We start from the raw sequence: 20,607 nt of genomic DNA on the forward strand, positions 1-20,607 counted from the left end.
CAAAGCATTTAGTACTATATTCTGGTTTGTGCACTGAAAGAGTGTTGGGTCTGTGCTCTTTGATTTGGAATCTCTATGAACTTACCTCAAAATCCTGGATAAAACTGAATTGAGACATTTAGAATTGATTAGCATGTGCAAATCATATTACTAAGTAATCCTGCTGATTTACTGATTTTAATTTTTGAATTGTATTGGTTTTATTCCTTTCATTTTATTGAAAAGTCTTCTTTTGCAAATAAATCCCCTGTAGCTGGTGGTTCTGCTGCCTAAAAGAGAGTCCTATGTACCACAAGTTATTAACACATCAGTAACTTATACTGATCAATTCAACTTTATGTAAATCACAATAAAAACTTTTTGCTGCAACTCAGAGGTGATCAACAAGATGCTACAACTGGAAAATACTTCCTCTTGAGTTTTTGCTGATTTTTTTTTTTTACTTTTTCAAATTTTTATGGTTGTTACATACTTCTAGAAGAGCATTGCAGAAAAGGTTTATTTTTTTTGTTCTCTGTCACTTCTGAAGTATAATTTGTTTTGTTACTAGTGCATGTGAGTGCAAATATATGACATATTGAATATATTAATTAATTCTTGCAGCTCAACCTTAGACTGAAATTTAACATGTGTAATTTGTTTTTCCCAGGTTATACAAGTCTTTGTCGGAAGGATTGGGTCTGAAGAACCAGCCTAGCTGTGCTTTCAGTACTTCTGAAGGTGGACTGCAGGGAAGGGAGGATGTTGTGACCCTAACCTATGGCCAGATTGAAGAGCTGGCAGCTCAGCTGCAGCAGACTCGATCCGAGCAAAAGGACACTGAGCTGAAGCTCCAGAAAGCCCTGGAAGCTTCGCAGGAGGCCAATGAAAAAGTTCAAAAGTGAGTCACTTGCCTTCCAACAAAAATTGTACTTGTAATCCACAGGAAGCATTTTTTTCTGGTATTTTGTCTATAACTGAAAGTGTGGCAGTGCTCAGAAAAGGTCCTTTAAAATGATTCTTCCTTTGTCAGCTCATTTCCTACTCAGTGTGAAGCTGATCATTTTAACAGTTTTGTGCTATTAGGCAAGTCAGGGTACCTCTCATTACTGTTAAGGAAATTGCTTCCTACATGTGCAAGGCACAGAGAAAGTCTTTCCATCTCTTATGAATGGTTTTCACTGTTCTTTTACCCTGTGGCAATCCTATGGCTACAGAGTATTTCCCTTTATAATTGCATGGTAGAATAGTACGGTTCTCATTTTTGGTCTGTTACACATCTGGCAGGTTTCATGCCATGGTAAATGCTTATGGGGTTGTTTAGGGATGGCTTCAAAATCTCACTGAGAGCCACAGGAAGGCTCTGAGTTGTTGAACAGAGATTGTATTCTCTTTGCCATCATGAGTTTCCCTGTTAAAAGGTTACTGAACTCCAAAACCTGAAGTTCATCTCTAGTGAACTACTTATTGTCATGTTTGTTACTAGTTGTGCCTCTTGACAGTCTGGCGCTTCTCATCTCTGCATTACATTCATCAAGTGCAAAATTCTCCTCTCGTCCTTCCAAGGTGGTCGATGCTGAGCTGATGCAAATTGTCCTGTCTGTCCATATATGTCTTCAACTTAAATGTCTACAACATATTTACAGAGTAGCCAGAAATTGGCTTATAATATATTGCAAGGACCTAACAAAAGCTTTTCTTTAAAAAAAACATATGCTGAGTTCTATTTAAAAATAGTTATATTCCTATCTCTTTTATTTATTCATAGCTACATAAAATATATTTAAGGTATTTATCTATGAAAATGCATCTTTTTAGTCATCTCTTTAAATCCTCCAGTGATTGTTTGATAATCATTCAAGTCTTTATTCTGAGCGCTTAGACATATTTGAAAGTTTGAGAGGTGTGTGCTTGACAAAAATAAACCTATTAAAAAATTAAGTAATGGTAAAGAGAATATTGGTAGAACCTTTTTAACTTTTTTAGTTGTTACATCTAGTTTTATTTATAAATGTTTAGTAATATAGCTATTTAAGCAGAGGTTGAGTTTTTAGTGGTTTGTTTTTTTTTTCCCTAAAGTGAAACAATCTTGTTTAATCCCATGTACCCAGGGTGGCTAAAGTAGAACTGCAGCCACAAACTGAATTAAAGTAGTGGTGATGCACCGCTATAGTGAAAAGAATTTACGTAATTTAACATGCTCAACTACTTGGGAAAATTTTGGTCAGGTTAGTTTTCATTATTGTTAAGATCAGACGACTGAGCCTATAGCAAAATCAAACAATTGGTTGGAGTCTTTTGATGACAATAGCATGCCCTTTTTACCACGAAACTGTGGAAATGCTCTGCGCGTCTTCCCAGCACCCGGAGTCATCCACCCCCATCTTATAATTCAACCTGCAAACAGATTAAGCAGCTGAGTTTGTGGAAAGTGTGTTTACTTTGAGCTAAGAACCCTTGTGTGACACTATAGAGATTCCTCTGACACCTCTGGGAGAGCTACAGAGACAGTTCGTACTCATCAGCAGGGAAACCGGGCTGAGAATTCCCAATTTCTTTGTAACCTCAACTGCTTCATACAAATCAGTGTTTGGCAATTAGGCAGGAACTCATTTGTTAGCTTAGCATTTTATTTAGAAGATGTAGGATGTTCTACATTTCAAAAAAGGACTGACAATTTATAAACCTGTCAACAGAAAGGCTTTTTGGTATTAATTACAGTAGTATTAATTATTATCACTGCCTTAAGAGGATGCTTAATGTTGTTTAAAATGTGTCACAAAAATTCATAGACTAAAGACCATTATAAAATAATCTGGTTTCTTGACTATTTTAAATGCTCAGCTAAAATTTAATTCTGACATATGAAGGAAGTAGTTTTGTCAGCTGCATAGTTTCTCAATATTATTCAGTAAAATAGCAACAGTTGAACATCAGAATAGTGAAATAATTATGACCTTCATTAAGAAAGAACATTACTGTAATTAAGAATGTTGAGAAAAGATGTACTTTGTATCTTCATACAATGTAGTTTACAGTGGTTTTTTATCTTCATACAATGTAGTTTACAGTGGTTTTACACTGCCTTTGCTAATCTGTTCTCTGGCAACACTAAAGAATTTTTTAATATTCTTAAAAACTTCAGTGTTTGCATTCAGCATGATATACAGAGCTTAAAAGAGAGTTGTAATTCTCCACAGCATTTGCATCATGTCAGCCATTTGTGTACCCACCAGTAGTTGCTGCTTTCTAGAGGTGAGACCTGAGTCAGAATAATGGTCCTGTGCTTTCCATCAGGACAAAAAGCATCTAAAAAATTTCTTGATCCTATCCCACACAAAACAGCAGGGGGATGTGAACCAGAAGTGAGATGTTTTGGTATCTACTTATAGTCAACTTGGGTGTAGTAAACATCTGTTTATATTGAAGTAGGGTGAGCATCTCACGTTGGCTAGCTGCAGTGTGAGATATAAATTGAGACTGTCTGCTCTTGCCTCTGAAGATGATTCACCATCCTAACAGGGGTGCTGGTGTAAAACAAGAAACATTTATGATCGATGCTCAGAGGGTGGCCACCTAGATTTAGCTGCATTTGCTTGAATCTCTTTTGATTTTGAGACACTATCAAGATACGCTTAGACTTTTAAGAGAGTGCTATACTTTATGAAGCAAGTACATATTCTAACTGGGGTCTATGTAAATAAATACATGTATGTACACACAAAACAATACATATTTATTCAATATACTATTATGTTCTGCACAGTAATATTTTTAATCAATACTCTGGAATAGCTCTGACTATAATTTTCTGTATTTAATTGATGTTTCTATTTTGTGGTTACAAAGAATTAGGACAGGAGCACAGAATTCACCAGGGATATTGGTGTAGTACCACAGGCCCCTGCAAGTTTGTCCTGCTTGAGAAGCCAGGAGCCAGCTGGTGCACTCCCAGCAGTGAAATGGGGCTGACCTGATGAAGGTGGCTCAGAGAGCCTGTGAATTAATTAATACTCTGCCAACAGAGGAAGCAAGGCATTTTGAAAATGTCCTTCCGGCTGGAACCTCTGGGATTGTGGAGTGGTTGCTGATGTCAGTGAGATCAGAGCAGGTTATAATGTAATACCAAATCAATATTAGCCAATTATCAGTAAAGGTTGAGGCCACTTTTGATGTTTTTCCAGGAAATGTTCTATTTTTCTGCAACAGCTTTGCAGCTGGAATGAATTTTAATACAATTTGTCTTTTGGGGGCTTCTATTTTTTTCTCTAAATTTCTAGAATTTAATGATTCTAGCTCAGTAAAGTGCAGCTCTGCATGTGAGCACAGCTACACTTGCATAGTCGTGTAGCTGTGTGAAGTGGCAGAGCAGGGTGAGTGGGTAGAATTTCTATATAATCCTCTAAAAATAAACACAAATAATCCACAAAGTAGCAGTGCAGTACTAAAATATACAGGTATGAAAATAAGCATAAATGGTGAGTAGGATCCTGCTTGTGTACTTTGTCAAGGTAGTTCTGACTATGAACAAAGTTAATATAAAAATGATCTAAACCAGAAGTCATTGCTTCATTTGTCCTTAACTGTTTATTAGAGACCTTTTCAATTTTCTTTTTCTTTCTTTTAAAGAGGAATTCTGGAGAATTACAGCTTTGGATAAAATTTTTTAGTTGATTTAATACATAAGAAAATTGTCTTCTGAATTAAATTCTATCCTTAATAACATTGCTTTACCCCTAGGGTCTGGGGTTTTTTTGACCACCTAAATTTCATTGTGACTGGAATACATCCTTTATTTGTTTAGTCCTGAATTTCCCTCCAGCCTTTTTGAAAATGCTTTCTCTGCTTTTGTACTTGTTCACTTGTTTTCTTAGCTGATGCTGATATATAAGTTGATCTATGAAACAACAATAACAAACAGTTGACATGGATGAAAACAATACAAAAAATGTAAAGAAATAAGAAACAAGCATTTATTAAGTAGTTAGTGTCCCCCTCTTCTGCAAGTAAAACTAATCTGCCTTCTGAGTGCGGGAGCTGTGTGTATTTCACATCAATGTCCAACACGTTCTTCAGTGCTGGCTGGAGGGTCTAATCTTTCCCAGAATGATCAGAGCAGTGCAGTTGAAGAACAAGGATGAATATTTGAATAATCACACCACAATGTGAGGTGACCCTCCGACAGGGGACTGACCACATACACATATGGATTTTGGGAAGAAGCTCTGATGCTCTTTTTTAACACAGCTGTGAGAAGAATGTGGCTAAGACCCAGCAGTCTTTCTTGAGTATAGCTGGCAAAGGAAACCATGAGGAGAAGAGAATTTAACACATGGGTGTAAGGGAGTTCACTTCATTGATGCGATCTGAGGGGAATGTCTAATGACTGGAAGAATCAAACTTGGCAATGAAAACACAAAGCTCTTTTCATCAATTCAAACACTGACTCTAAAGCTGCAGATGGTTACCTCCAGCCTTGCCTATTCAGTGTGGGGTTGTATAAAATGGCACTTTGGTGAATACTAATAGATCAAAACAAAGATTTAATAACATAAAGATGTGGTGTTCATTTTTAAATGAGGATACAGGTCAGTGTCTCAGAAAAGAGTGAAATAAGTATCTCTATGTATGGGTCTAAAGTCTCTGGAGATTTTTAACTGCAAACATATCTTTAGTGTGCAGATTGTATTCAGTATGGGGCAGCTATGCAGGGAACAGGCTAAAAGCAAGATTTCAGAATTATTATACTAATTGAGCCTCTTTGCAACATGCAAATGTTGTTAACTAGTTATCTCCTTTTAAAATCATACCTACATATATTTAGCTGAAGTATACATTGTATCTTGTATGCATTGAGCTACTTGTTGTAGGAAAGAATGGAGCTAGTTAATTAGAAATTGCAGGCAGAAGCACTTCACAAAAGAAACAAGTTGTACATTCACTGGGACTTAAAGCTGTTTGTTTTGGAGGAACCACCAAGTCTTAGAGAATTCAGTTGGCTTTATTTTAAATTTGAGAGAGCTGTTTCTTTCAAAACAATAAATATGATTTAATCTCTTTCTTTATTAAGATGTTATATTTAGATGTTGAGACTTTTCTATTAAAACTAAATTGCTTTTTTTGCTGTTTTTTTACGTACAAAATTATACTCTGGTGCATGCCAGATCAAAACATTAAATACTGGAGGCTAGGAGTACAATTTCATAGATACTAATAGTTTCACTCATTTGTGTCAGTAAATAATTTAGCACATGCCAAAAGTGATTTTCTTTTTAATGATAACTACTGAGCTGCCTGCTGCTGTGAAATTCTGCTGAGTTTGAATAGTTGGTAATCTTTTAATATCATATGGGGAATAATTTAAGTGGTGCTGGCGTTTTGAAATGTAAAGTAAGTCCTGGTGTCTTGTTGAAGAATGTAGATACAGAGCTAGTTTCTTAGTTACAGCAAATTGACTTTGCTCTGTCACACTAAGTTGCATTCATTTGTCCCAGTTAAGGGTATGACCTGTAGTTTGCTGAGAAACAGATGCTGGTGGGTACATTCAAAAGACAAGTGAGTGAGGGCAAGGTGCTAAGAATCTTGTACTTGCTATAGCAATCCACAGAAGTCAATGGATATCAGAGTTTGTATGGAAGGAAATGGAAAGCAAAGGAAGACGACTTTTGTAGCGGTTTAAGATACGAATGCAAAATTAACAAAGGTTCTGGTTTTCAGATTGGATCAAAACTTATTAAATGGGATTCAAAATGGAAAAAACTCCTTGATGAGGACTGATGTATTGGCTGTCTCATACAATGATTAAAAGCAGATTAAAAGCTCCATGGGGCCCATAAGAGATACACAATCTCCACAGGCAGGGTTTTATGGTGTTTAGGAAACCCACACTAGCCAGATGGAAGATTCCCAGACACACAAAACTACCACATACTCTGAAGAATTCTGCAGAGCTGATACAAATTTTTTTGGCATACCAGACATGAGTAGGAACATGAGAAAGTTCAAAACACAAAATCTAGTAGCTGTAACTCATATCACATACGAAATTATTACCATAGAGTAGCAATTAGAGGCTGTGAGAATGTACCAGATTTAGGGGGCAATAGGCTGGAGTAGTCTGCTTTAGTCAGTGAGGAAATAAGACTAATTGAAATGTGTGAAAAAAGTCATGCTTGATATAACTGAAAGCAATACATAGCAGGGTCAGGATTTTTTAGAATACTTGGAATTCTGCACTAACACCAGTGATTCCTCTCAGTAAAATTCCCCTCGAACTGCACTAATATGCATGGTGAAATGATGAATTAAACAGTCTTGTAGAGATACATGTTTGTTGTAATAAAAAAAAAAAATTGAGTAAGCCAATGGGGTTATGTGCAGCCTCAGAGAAATTCAACATATAGACAGAAATCAATTTTCCAGGTCTGAAGGAAATAAAATATTGAACTAATATTCAAATCTAAGGTGAGCTGAACAAATTCAGTCATCGTTGGCATATTCTCTGGACTGCTGTCGTTACACATTTCTGTATCACTAGGCAGATTGTTTTTCCCTTGGTAAGGCTAACATATTATTCATACTGTACAAAAGGAAATATGTAACTTTTGGAAAGCTGGAATGAAATGTATTTTCCTTATTGGATTATATTATCTTTTTTGAATTATGCCAATTTTTTAATTGGGCACTTCATGTCGCTAAAAATTTGGAGGCTGTGATGGAGAGAGTGCCTAATAACTCACTACCACTAATACTGTTAACTTCTCTGCCCAAGAATCACTTTGGATAAGCACTTGGGATAGAAGGACTTGGATAAGCATAAGCAGAAAACTTCTAACTGAAAAAAAATATAAAACAATTGACTTTTTGTCTTTTCTGCCTGGTTTTCCTGGAGACCCAAATGGAGAAGCACATGCTGAGACAGAGTGAGGCATGCTGGTTTCACAGATCCATGCAGAGCAGTGTGACCTCAGACATTTCTTTCAAAAGTGTCCTTGGCATCTGCCCCCATCCCACCCTTCATTTTCTAAGTCGTTGTTTGGGAGCAGGGATTCTCCTCCAGGGTGTGACAGAATGGATCTCAGTTTTCTCCTCCATTTGTGGAGATTCAGATATCCTGCACCTTGGAGAGGCATTTCAGCCACACAGGTCTGGTCTGGATGCTCTCTGTTCCTTGCTTCGAAGCAGTGCATGTAGCAGAAATTGATGCAGGCTGCTTGGACCAGAGAGGAGCAAATAGTCTACTCACCTCTGAGAAACAAGACCTGTTTCTGACACCTTTAGAGCTTTTTCTCAGTTTAATTCAATGCCTCTTGAACATAAATACAAAACCAGTATCAGAACTTCCAGCTCCCATTTTCCAGGTGGGCACCCTTGATTGCCTCCCACAGAATCACACCTCCAGGTCTAATAGCATTTCATATGTTTCTTCTGTAGAAATTCACAACTTCAGAAAGAAAAACATAGAAGTGTCTTCAACCCTGGTGTGTACTGTTCCCCTAAAAAGTGGCAGATGTGGGTTAAAATCAAGTTTTCCTTAGCTTGACTGAATGCTCTAACTGGAAGTATTATTTTTTATGTTTGTCTTGAAAAGGAGAACTGGTAGCACTGCTGCTGTCTTTATCACCTTCAAAGAAGCTTGTGGCCTTAATTTTAGAAAAGATAGTTTGAGGACTTCTGAACAGCCTGAAGCAAGACACTAAAAGTTAGGCAATGTCCTTAATAGAGCAAGTTGTGGTATCACTCCTGAAAGCCTCATACAATTAAAATGTGTGATATTGCCAGAGCAGATTATAGGATATCCTTCTCCCAGGTATTTTGGGTCTCATAAGTTATAGTGAGGCCTGTAGCATCTGGCAGTTTATGATCAGTGCCAGTATTATGCTCAGTGGTGCACTTAACAGATGAAGACAAAAAGTCCCAATCAAAGGAAATGACAGGTATGCCTTGTGTGCATTCCTTGCACAGCCAAGATATCCATTGGCTGCAGGGAGTTTCACATGGATGAAGAATGCAAAACTGCACATACAGGCAAAGTCAAGTATTTATTTTCTTTTTGTAGCTATGGTTTACTTTTGCTTAACCTCTGTACATTGTGGATTGCAGTGCAGACATGGTTTTGTTAAAGTATGGGTAGTTACAATATAAACACAAATATTTATTGTCATTTGAATATTTATCATCTCAGCCTTTCACGAAAATAAAAGCAGTGCTGAAACTTCATTCTCTCAAACACTAAAATGTATTCTATGAAAGTCAAATGTTTTCAGAGTCAACATAATCACAGCATCCCAGTTTTGACCTGTGTGTTCATTTACAGTTTACTTATAGCTGCTTCAGAGAGATGGAAGTTTGTAGATTACAACATGGTTTTATTGATTTATCAGTAGCAAAATACACTAAGTATACACTCAGTAAACTGGATCAGCTAGCTCTTGGGCTTGTATTGTATAATATCAGCTTGTTGTGGAATACTTCAGAACAAAATCAGAGTGTTGGCATAGTTAACTTCAGTGGTGTAAACCAGACTTGCAAAGACTAATATTTAGTAAGACCAATAACACAAACAAATTAGATTTTGAAGTTGTTTGCCCAATAGGAAGAAGCACGCTGACACAGTATTTGTAAGCTTATAGTTAACTATTCTATGACAAATTATTAAATAACTTTGAACAGCAGATTGAGTGCTCCTTGAAGAATAGCAAGAAAACTTTTTCTCAGACTTGCTTTTTTTTTTTTAAGATGATAAAAAAAGTGTCACAGCAAATACTCATTTAATTTAATATTTTATATCCAAATAAAATAAGTCCATGGCATTTACATTGCCGTTACTAAATAGTATTTGGTTTGTTTGCAAGAGTCATTTATTTGTGGCTTGGCTGAAGGAATAAAAATAAATTTGCGGTTCTTTCTGTTAATACTCATACTGTTTCTTAACATATGCAAAAGATTGAATACTGTAAATGTATATGCAGAAGCTCAAAAAGAAAGCCCAGACTTTCTGAAGCTTCTGAATTACGTATAACCTTTTAGAGAATTGCTGGGACAGTTCTTTACATCAACAAAAAGAAATAACTGACTAGGCCAAAAAAGTATTTTATTTTAAGCAAACTTGAAATAATTTAAATTTCCCCACTGCTTGAAATTAAGTATTCCTTTACTAAACCAGGGGCTAGTTATCTGAGAAAAAATAACAATTTGTGTTTCTGAACTACTACTGAGCCATTAATTAATAGTCAGATTTTTCCATAGATTTGTTTTTTTTAAACAAAATTTTGTAGAAGGGCAGCATCAACTGCGTTTATGAGAGCTAACAATAGCTATAACCCCATAATCCCCACTGTTGCTTTGTTGGCAAGTTGTTCAACTTTCCTGTTCTACATTATGCTATGATGTGATTATAAGGATACAGATCCAAACACTGAGCTGTTGGAAGGCATAAATCTTTAGGACCAAATTTTACCATTTTAGCTTCAGATCATGGCATTCTTGCCCATAGAAAGTAACAGAATTCAGCCTTTGAATGAAAGGCATTGCAGATATTGTGTATTGTGCAGGTATTGAAATGTGTACAATAAAATTATTTTATTTAGCAATTTACTTTGTGCCTCATGATATATGTATTTCTGTCATTTCTATTTCAATCCTTGATAAAATGATCATAAATTATTTAAGGGATATAACATATGTGCATCAGATAAAAGGGATATCTAAGTCATGCACTCAACAGAAAAGACATTTTGTAGATTTTACTCCATGCTTTTGAAGAATTTTGTAACTCTTTATGTATGCCAAATTTTTATGCTTTCGTCAACATGTCACCACCAGGCAGAATTGCCACCAAGGGAAACTTTAGGAGGAAGAGAGGATGTTTTGTCCATGGATTTTTTGTTAGTTTTTGATGGAAGACTGCCCTTTTTTCTGGAAATACTTTACAGAAGTATGACCAAGTGTGAGTTGTCCTGAAACCACCAGAGGGGTGGAGAGTTCACCTGCCAGTCTGAGCCCATTATGAAGGACTTATCACTAGTAAGAGCTTAGTAAAATTCTTTCCTCTTATGTCCATCCCTGTTTCCATTGCTACTCGATCTCTAAGTGCTGTGGTGGGCATCATTCCAGCTTGGGCAATATCACATTGGTGATAAAATACAACAAACCTATGTAAAACCTACATCTCTCTATTATCAGCTCTGTGTTCAGCACAAATCCAGAGCACAGCCCCATACCAGCCAGAAGAAAATTGTCTCTACCCCAGCCAAAACCAACACCATAGCACATCAGTATTTGCAATTGTGCAAACTCATTGTAAACAGGACTTGACCAGAAGGCGTCTGAAAGAAGTGAAGCTTGATTGGAATAGGCAACTGAGAGGTTCAGATTTGACTTTACAAGTCTAACATGCAGAAAGGTGTAATGTGGTGTTTTCAGACTGGTACTTTCAACTTCTAGAGTCTCTTAATAAGGCCATTCTCTGCAGATCTGTAAATAAATCTTAACTGTCCATTTTGAGCAAATTTGAAATGGTTTGTTTTAGATAATAAATTCTTGACATTGCTTTTAAATTTTCCTGAAGATGGATTTAGAACAAACCAAAATCCTCAATAAAGGAGGTCCTTTTTTATCTCCTGAAATACATTTCTGTGGAATATAGTATAAGGAAACTGGCAAGCTGTTGCCAGACACAGTTCAAAGCCCAAATTGAGAAGCCTAGACAAAAAGGCTCTGTATTCAGCAATTTGAGTCTCTAATTCAGGGGGATACTTTTTTATTATTATTATGTTTGTAGACATAAAGAACCCAGATCTGAGACTGTATTGCTCCCAAGAATGTGAGGAACAGTTCAGAGACACAATAAGATTGCCTGGTTCATGGCACTCTAATGATATCAAACATCATTACCAAGGGGCAGGACTAGTGTTCATCAGGAGTTTTCAGGAATTAATATTTCATTAATTATTCATTTTTCATTATTTATTCTTTGAATGAATAAGTACTATGACAGAATACTTTCTGTGGGGAAGACATATTACCATAAGGTAAAATTGCTAGTTTTCCATAAGCAGGCGACACAGACTGCCAGGAGGTATTTGACTAGAAAATCCAGGAGACCTTTGCCTATTCATGTCAGCACAAACTTCATGGAAATATAAGGAGTACACTGTAAGGCGTAGGTTCCCATGTTAAGATTTCTCCTAAGAAGAGAGAACAGCTGTGACACCAAATATGGGAAAACAGTACTTGTCAGTGCTAAAAGTAATTCAAGTTTATTATGAAGGTATATAAAAGGTTTTTTTGGCACAAATATATGCTTTGCATAAAATTGCCATAATAAACTGTTGGATTCAAGCTGGAGTGATAAGGGAAATTTGAAGATTTGTTTAAATAATCTGTTGTGTATCATTTGACTTTAAATATGCCAATATGTCCTCTATTTCAGCTATTGTTCATTTTTGATCTCTAATATCAGCCACATGCTCAGATGTGAATGTTCCATCCAATAATAAGAGCCTGATCTCTATGATATGTTGTAGATTTCGATGTACTGAAATACAGCATAGATGTTTCAGGGTTTATTTTTCTTTTTCAGAAGCTCATTTTTTTTTTGGCAGTCAGTGTATGCTGTCCTAAGCAAGCATTTGAAAGTAAGGGAGTGATACCTTTCACAAGGTGGCATTAAATCCAGCATAGAAGCCGATTTTGTATTATCCTGTAGTGTGTAGCAATCTACATCAATGCAAAGTAGGGTGAAATGCTGTCAAAATAGACCAACTGTGTTTACTGCTCAGTTTTCCTGCTGCTAGTGATGGCACAAGGTGAATAGTAATGGTGAGCTAGCTCATAATCTTCCAAACAGAAGGTGGAGGGCAAACAGTTTGACAAGATTAGTTATTGTGGACCACAGATAAAGGCTTAATATTTTAGCCAAGGCCTGTGTAAGCCAGGCTTATTTTAAAATATGTCTGCTGTCAAGTGCCCAACTGGCTGTATTTGCTTCTAAGTTTAATCATATACAGAATTACTCTTTTGGGTTGAGAAGATGCTGAAAGGGATTTAATAGGAATGCTTGTTTGGTGACAGTGCTTTTCAGGGGCAGAATGATTTGCCCTGCCAAATTTAAGGCCAGTACATTTAATGGAACATACTTTTTGGAGTGACATTACAAACAGTGTTGGGCAGGCAGGAATTGGCAGCGGTGCCTGTGATTTGATTCAACACTGTGGTCTACCGTGGTTTAGAGCTTATTGATGCTGCTAAATCAGTCTCTGAGGTGTGTGTTTTAAGACCAGGAAGGACCATTAATACCAGTCAGTCCAGACACTTGTCTGACAGAGGGCACTGAATTGTGCTCAGCATCAGGTTCAAAACCATGGCTGAACTCCAGCATTTAGAAAGACACCCAGACTCTGATACAAAAAATGCAGAGGGAACTTGGTTAAGAAGAGGAAGGCAGCTGTGACTGGAGCCACATGTAGTCTTTATCACTATGATGGTTTATGAAAGAATTGTTACAGACCATTAAATTCAACGGGCAGTGATTTTTACTGAGAAGATAAAAAGCTATTGTTAAAAAGGAAGACTTTTGAGGTAGCAAAAATAATACCTGAATTGAGGAATAAGGGTAATTAAAAATTAGCTGAATCAGCCAGGAGTAAGGGGGTGATGGCTGTGTAACATGGTAGATAGGTCATGCACTGCAAGGTCATATCCTTGACACCAGGCTTCAAAACATGGAATATTTAAGTATTTTATTCAAAGCAGCCTAAAATTTTGAAACTGAGAGCAAGCCACCCCAACACCCAGTGTTAGCACAGTGCTATTCCCTTGAGAGGGAAGCAGCTGGGGTCCAGTTCCCCTGTGCAGATAATAGAGCTGAACCAGTTTGCTCCAGCCTCCTGAGTAAATGATCCTATCCAAGTGACTGGTTTCTGGGCAAGACCAGTATCACAGCAGCCTCTCTTCTCTTTGTCATTTGTTTCCTTGAATTGACAGAAAATGCCAGAAAACAAGTAAGCCATTTAGAATTTTATGAAGTTTATCCGAGAGGAAAGCTGAAGGAAAGGAGGGGAAAAGGAATTGAGTTGTTTTATTCTAAATGAAATTAAGTGAATTTGTTTGTATGAACACTCACCAAACAACCATTAACTGAACTCTACTGCTAAACTGCTTGCAGTGCTTTTGTCCAATGCATTTTATTTATCTAATGTATTTTCAAAAGCTTGGTTTCTAAAGGGAATTAGTGTCAGCAAAACACATGCCACAAGAAGCCAGAAATCATGCAAGTAAGACCATCTTCATAGCCTGAGCATAATCTTATCTACTGGTAAGATAACCAAGGGCTATAGCTTAGGTTTATAAGCCTTTATATAGCATTTCAAAATCCAGAATGATTTGGTTTTTATCACTTAACTCCTCCATTTGCAGGTAGAAACTATTGGTTTTGGCTAGTCTGTATATTGCTTTGCAGATTAGGACATGGGCTACTTGAAGGGTGCCCTTTTCTGTCAGTTGGGTGTCCATTTTATCTCTTCCTGGGGCATGATTCCCAGGAAGGTCACTCCATGACTGTATAGCTGTCATATTCAGAACTTGGGAGTAAAGGCCACTGTTGTCTTTGGAGTGAGTTCCTTTGGCCAAAGGTGGAGCAGTGTGGAAGGATGTACCAACCCCTGTGGATTTATGCAGTTGCAGAGTTTTTCCTGATCCCAAGCCACAGGTTAGAGCTAGTCTTCTTCAGCAGAATGTGTGAAAGAGGGAAGCAGGCCAAAAATGTGCACAGGAGTGGGCAGTAGAGAGTGGTGGGGAGCATTCTTGCACCAGTCTGTTCAGCTTCTGAGCTCCCAGAGCAAACTTCTCTGTCAGTTAGGATTTTAAGTCTGCTGTATGGAGACCAAGTCTAAAACCAAAATTGTTTTTACTCACAGGAGTAAAGCTTTGCTAAAAGTGAGAGCTGATTGTCAAGCAATTCAGGATCTGTGTAAGAACACTCCACATAACAACATACTCTCCATCCAAGCATTGACAGCTGTGTGCATGGGTGACAAGGGAACACAGTTTGAAATACCTGGAAGAAAGTTTGAGAATGGTTGAGAATTGGTCTTGGGGAAGACTCACCTAGTAATGATCCTTTTCAGATGTTCCTGTTCTTTCCTCTAAAGATGAGGATCTTCTTAAAGTTTAGCAACATGTTCAAAAGGACATAATTAAACCTGTAACATCATAGCAGAAAGCCCCTTATGGAATTCTTTTTATTTCTGTATAGAACACAGATTCAACTTCTTAATTCCAAATTTGTTTGAAGAAACCATTAAGCCACTGCAATTCAAGACTCTTAACATTGTGTCTTTTGCTAACTTAAAAATAATGATGGATTGGATGTCCCTTTCCTAAATTGTGTGTTTGTTTTATTTATTTTTTCCATTTCCTGGGAGCATTACAGAAGTATGTAGTGTAGATAAAAAATGTTTCTAGCATCATCTTTGTGCTTTTTGTTGGTGCAAATTCCATCTATCTTGAAAAGCATTGGACATTTTTACTTTTTACTTTTGGATATATGTAAATCAATAGGAATGAAACCAAAGTTGAGCCTATCTGTTTGAATCCATAGATTTTTCCTGTATTTTATATGTCCTTTTATACTCACTTTGCATGCATGCATAAAATAATTGTATAAAGAATGCTGATGAGGCATTTATTGAGAGAATTTATTTGTTAAGGGACAGATTTTCTAGAAGTATTTGAAGAACCAAGGAATAATGAAGATCATCTACTGCGGTTTTCAAAAATTTCTAAGGAAGAAATTGAAATCTGTGAGAATGGGGAGTGAGCCCTTAAGAGGCTTTGTAAAGCATTCCAAAAGGTGTGTGTCTGTCCTTGCACATTTGGACCTTCAGCACTACCATAGAATGGCCTGTCCACCTTATCATTCTTCTGTCTGATCTAAAATATGAACTCAAATGCTTTCTTCTTAAATTACTTATTTAGTTGCTTCATGAGATGCAAATTCAGTGAGTGTCCTTGCTTACATCTCAGGAGAAAGTGCAATGTTGCACATTTAGCTTATACTATGAGGACTCTTCACAAGCAAAAAGGCAAATCTCATTAGAATGTTGGAATTGGTTAGAATTTGTCTTAGAATACAATAAAATGTGCTGCTTTCAGTTAAGTAAAATTTGGTGAAATTACACAAAGCAACAGAAGTTGGTTTTTTCATGTCTTCCATATTTTGAATAAAACCCTGCAAACACTGAGACTAGTTCCCATTCTTCTGGTTAAATTACCTTTGATTTTGAGGTATAAAACTATTACTGCAGTTTTCCACATTAAAATGCTCAGTCTCCAGAGGGAGCTGCCTGCAGTGTCCCGCTGGGCTGGGCACAAAGCCTTATCAACAAGGGCTGGCTCTGCCACCCTCACCCCTCGCAGGTAGCACCTCACTGGCACAAACAGCCTTTTTAGCTGCCTTTTATTACTCACAAAGAAAATGTTGCTTAGTGTGAGTTGGGATGACAGAGTTGGGCCTTTGGTGAACAAAGAGTCCAGGATTATCATTCCAAAAAGCCCCCTGAGGCCTGTATCAAGAGTTATTAACCACTGATTCAGCACATAGCATTATTTTGTAGGCTTAAGTGGGATTTCAGTGGTATATTGGGTCTTGTGTCTGTGTAGGGGTAAATTTTGCCCTCTGTTGTTTTATCTTATAAATAGCTGCTGCCATTTCTCTTTTACGTTTTTACTTAAATGTCTTTTGAAGTACAATGTCTTAATTCGCTGCTACCTTTTTTTTTTCCTCCTGATAAAGAATAAATAAATTTGAAAATTCACATATGACTGAAACAAAAGGCAAATAAGCTCTGCATGGTGTGTATTTGGGGAGGAATACCTCATTTTGATGATTTCAGTCATCATTCGTTTGAAAAGCAGAAACTATGATTGTTAAGCCTCATTATTTTCAATGAAGCCTGACAGTTTCAAGGTTAAACAGAAGACAGCTACTTTCATCCCAGTGGTATTTCTCTTCAAACATGGGCAGCTCTTCACTGACTTGTTCTGCTCTGGTGTGCAGTGCCAGTGCTTGGTCACAGAGTGGTGCACATCTAAACCCAGTTGTAGGACAGTGTGTTAGCTGTGACATCCAACTTGTTTTTCCCCAAAAGGAGCCTCAGTCACTGAAGTCATTCCCCCCCGCCACCCCCTGCCTTGTATAAGCCACACAATATTTCTTTTTAACTGAACAGTGATTTAAATAAGCCATGATCTCAGATTTTACAGGTTTTATGCTGTCTCCCAGAAAAACAATTTTCAGCCCAAGCCTTCTGTTTGTCCAAACAGTTTGAAATGTTTCTCCAGTGCTTTTATGTCTCTGAAGTACATTAGAGAGGGTGCTAGTGTGAAAGGGACCTCCAGCAACAGTTAAAATGGCTGAGAAAGCTGCTGTGCTTCTGAATACACATGCTAGTGAAAGAGAACTAATTGCCATTGCTTTCTGAAATTGCACATGGACGGACAGCAGATGTAACTGGGAAACCTCTCAATAAGAGAGGCTGACAAAACTGACCGATCAGTAACTGAATTAAAATCCAGAAAACATTGATGTATCCACGTGAGAAAACTTACAGGAGCAAATAACTTGTGAAATCCCCGACTTTATACCTGCATGGACTGACAGCACTGAGATATGGCTGTTTGGGTGCTGCCTCTATAAGACAAAGTGTAGTAGAAGTTATTTTACAAAGCCAGGGGGAAATGCACTAGTTGGTTAAGAAGGAGAAGTGACTATTGGAAAATTGAAGGGAGAGGAGCAGTTTTTTAGCAGTTGCTACCTAAGCAGCAGCTTTGTACCTGTGCACTCATTCCCTCAGAGTCCCTGTGTAAGAGCTAGAATGAGCTGAACTTTCCACATACTTTTCCTGCTGTCTGATGATTACATTTGGGTGGTGAATTCTTAATCTCATTTCAGGAATTAAGTCACCTGGTGAGTACAATGAAAGGTGTAGCTTCATCGTGCTTGGTGGTTCCTGGAAAACAAGTGTGTTTCAATACGTACCAAGCACATTAGTCATGACCTGTGGCAATTAATCCATGTTGACTAGTTTACGTGCAGTTACTAATGCATTCATGAGATAAAATGCATTTTGCAATTTTGATAAAGCTGTGTTATTTTTATTTCCTATCTGCATTTCTCATGTTGTATAACATTTTTTTTAATTGTCTTTCAAGATAAGAAAAAAATTGTTAACTTTGTAACAATGAAGACAACTATTTGAACCTACAGCTCTGTTTATCCATTGTGGAAGCTGTGTGTATAATATTCTGGACGTGGCTCTGAAAGTGCTCTGCTACACACTGTCTGCTTTTATACAGATAGTTTATTTGTGGGAGAGTTTTCATTGAAGGATACCATAAAATACAGACAGATTGAAAAAATAGCTTGAATACATGATTTCTGGAATGCTGAAGATAAATGTGTGTAGATACAAAATGATGAAGAAATTTAGTCCTTTGCCTTTGTCTACATACTTTAACAAAAGAAAGATCAAATTAAGCCAGTGAGATTGAACATGTTTATAGTGCCTGTGCCTCAAATCTAAGAGGATTGGGCAGCTCTCTGTCCTACTTACTTAGACTGTTAATTTTTCTGTAGTTGTATCGACACAAGAATCATGCAGGCCACCTTAAAAATATCATCATCCACATCCTTAGAAACTTGGCTTGTTGAGTATTTTGAGAAAGTTTTTACATAAAACACATCAGCCTTTAGACATAAATTTATAAACTGAACAGTAAAAGTATCTGTTGGATAATAGGCAAGATAGTATTTAAGGGGAAGCAATAGTTAAGTGCTACATTTAACAAGAGCATGGACAGCTCATATTTTTTAAAGTATAAAAATTAATTGTCCTGCTTACACCAAAGTGTATATTGTACCACAGGATTGCTGCACAGGGTTTTGTATAAATGCCATACAGGGACCTCAGATACTCCATGCACTACAAAGGAAAAGTGAGTTGATATATATCACTGGCTGCAGATGGGTTGGGTTGTAGGTTAAAAAGTTTTTCACAAGTTGTCTGCATTTTCCCTTAATGTCTGTCTTTTACAGTAGTGCTTTGTTTCTGAGCGTGACCACCACCAGGACAGCTTGGTTCAGTGCAAACACTGTCTCTTTCAGCCAGAACATTCCTAACGTTAGCTTCCTTTTTTTTTCTCTCCTCTCCCTCTCCCCTGCCCCCTCTCAGGTTGGAAAGGCTGGTGGACGTCCTGAGGAAGAAGGTTGGAGCAGGGACCATTAGGACCGTGATCTGATTGAAAGCTGTAGTCTAAGGAAGCTTTCACATCTGGTGACCAGGCTGCTTCATTCAGCACTGTGTAAACACTGAAGCCTTAACTTAGCAAACAGTTGTTAGAAGTGGGACACTCCAGCGACATTCCAAGCTGAGATAAAATCAAATCATAAATGTTTAACTACTTTGCTGCTGAGTTCTGTGATTTGTTAAAATGTTTCACTGCAAACATGTGTTTGTTTTTGACCAAATGCATTGTGGCACACTGTATTGTAAAAAATTATGTAGATGCTTATTTTAACACTCTGTCCTCTCCATGTTAGACTATACTGTGCTGCAAGGCATAGAATTTTTAAATACTGCAGGCTTCAGGTTCAAAATGCTGCAAAGTAGTTTCAAAATTTAAATCCCTTATTTTATTTTTGAGGCTGCAAATAGTCCAGTATTTGTATGTTAAATATATTAATTGATAAAGTAGGTTGACATTCAAGAAATATCTCTGGCTGGTATAGTGGATATTTTTTCCTCCTTACTCATAGCCCATTGAATTGCAGGTAGTAACTGTGGCTACATCAAAGGGCAGGATAAATGTATACCTTTATACAACAGTTGAATAGCTTCTGCTAGTACATGGCATTTTCAGTGTATATTAAAAAGAAATTTACATTTAGGTTTCAATGGAAATACAGCTTAAAAATTTGCAACATGAAAGCCTTGTGACATTGTACAGTATCTCAGACAGTGTATTGTTTTTAGTCACTCCTCTGTCCTTTTAAATGAGGGAAAAGCTCTCAGATTTCAGAAAACCCCTTATAAATTAAAAAGTCACCTTTTCAGTGTTTGCCTCTTCTCATCCCGTTCCTACAAGACTCTGATTGCCCTGCAGTGCAGGAGTATCATCCAGGTTGGGTTTGAGGCTAAACTGTCAATCCTCAGCTTTTTGTACTCATGAAGTGCCCTAGAACTAAAAGGCTGAAGCATAGAATCTTACAGGGAGGGGAGAAACTGAGGGCTGAGGAGGAAAATTTGGGGTACACAGACATTACAGACTCTAAGACACATTAGAGTTGAACTTAGACTTTTGTTTGTGACCCAACCATCTCCCGTTGTCAGGCCAGTACTCTTATCATCCTGCTCAAGAAAGCAGCTGTAATCTCTGAGAACCCCAAATGCAATAAAGAATCTCAGCAGCCAGCTGGGCTTTAGTGTCTCCTCAGGAGCAGCCAACTCAGGCAAGGTGGATGTAGCTCCTGAGGCTTACACTTGTCTGCTTTGCTTTGTGTTTAATGTTGTTACATGGTTTTACTTCTTAATGCTTGCTTGTTCAGACGTTGTGATGGTGCAGTCTATC

General features: G+C 37.4%; 1 protein-coding gene across 1 annotated transcript in view; it reads left to right on the top strand.

Moving 5' to 3' along the window:
• Positions 1 to 19,386, top strand: part of MIPOL1 (mirror-image polydactyly 1) — a 151,431-nt gene extending 132,045 nt beyond the window's left edge. The window contains exons 11-12 of the mRNA XM_058807361.1: positions 650 to 880; positions 19,212 to 19,386. Coding sequence (XP_058663344.1) covers positions 650 to 880; positions 19,212 to 19,278 — 298 coding nt within the window. The 3' untranslated portion in view covers positions 19,279 to 19,386. The remainder of the gene's footprint in view (positions 1 to 649; positions 881 to 19,211) is intronic.
• Positions 19,387 to 20,607: the final 1,221 nt, after the last annotated feature.

The sequence above is a fragment of the Ammospiza caudacuta genome, chromosome 6, assembly GCF_027887145.1.
Source record: "Ammospiza caudacuta isolate bAmmCau1 chromosome 6, bAmmCau1.pri, whole genome shotgun sequence".
In the NCBI taxonomy this organism is placed as follows: domain Eukaryota; kingdom Metazoa; phylum Chordata; class Aves; order Passeriformes; family Passerellidae; genus Ammospiza; species Ammospiza caudacuta.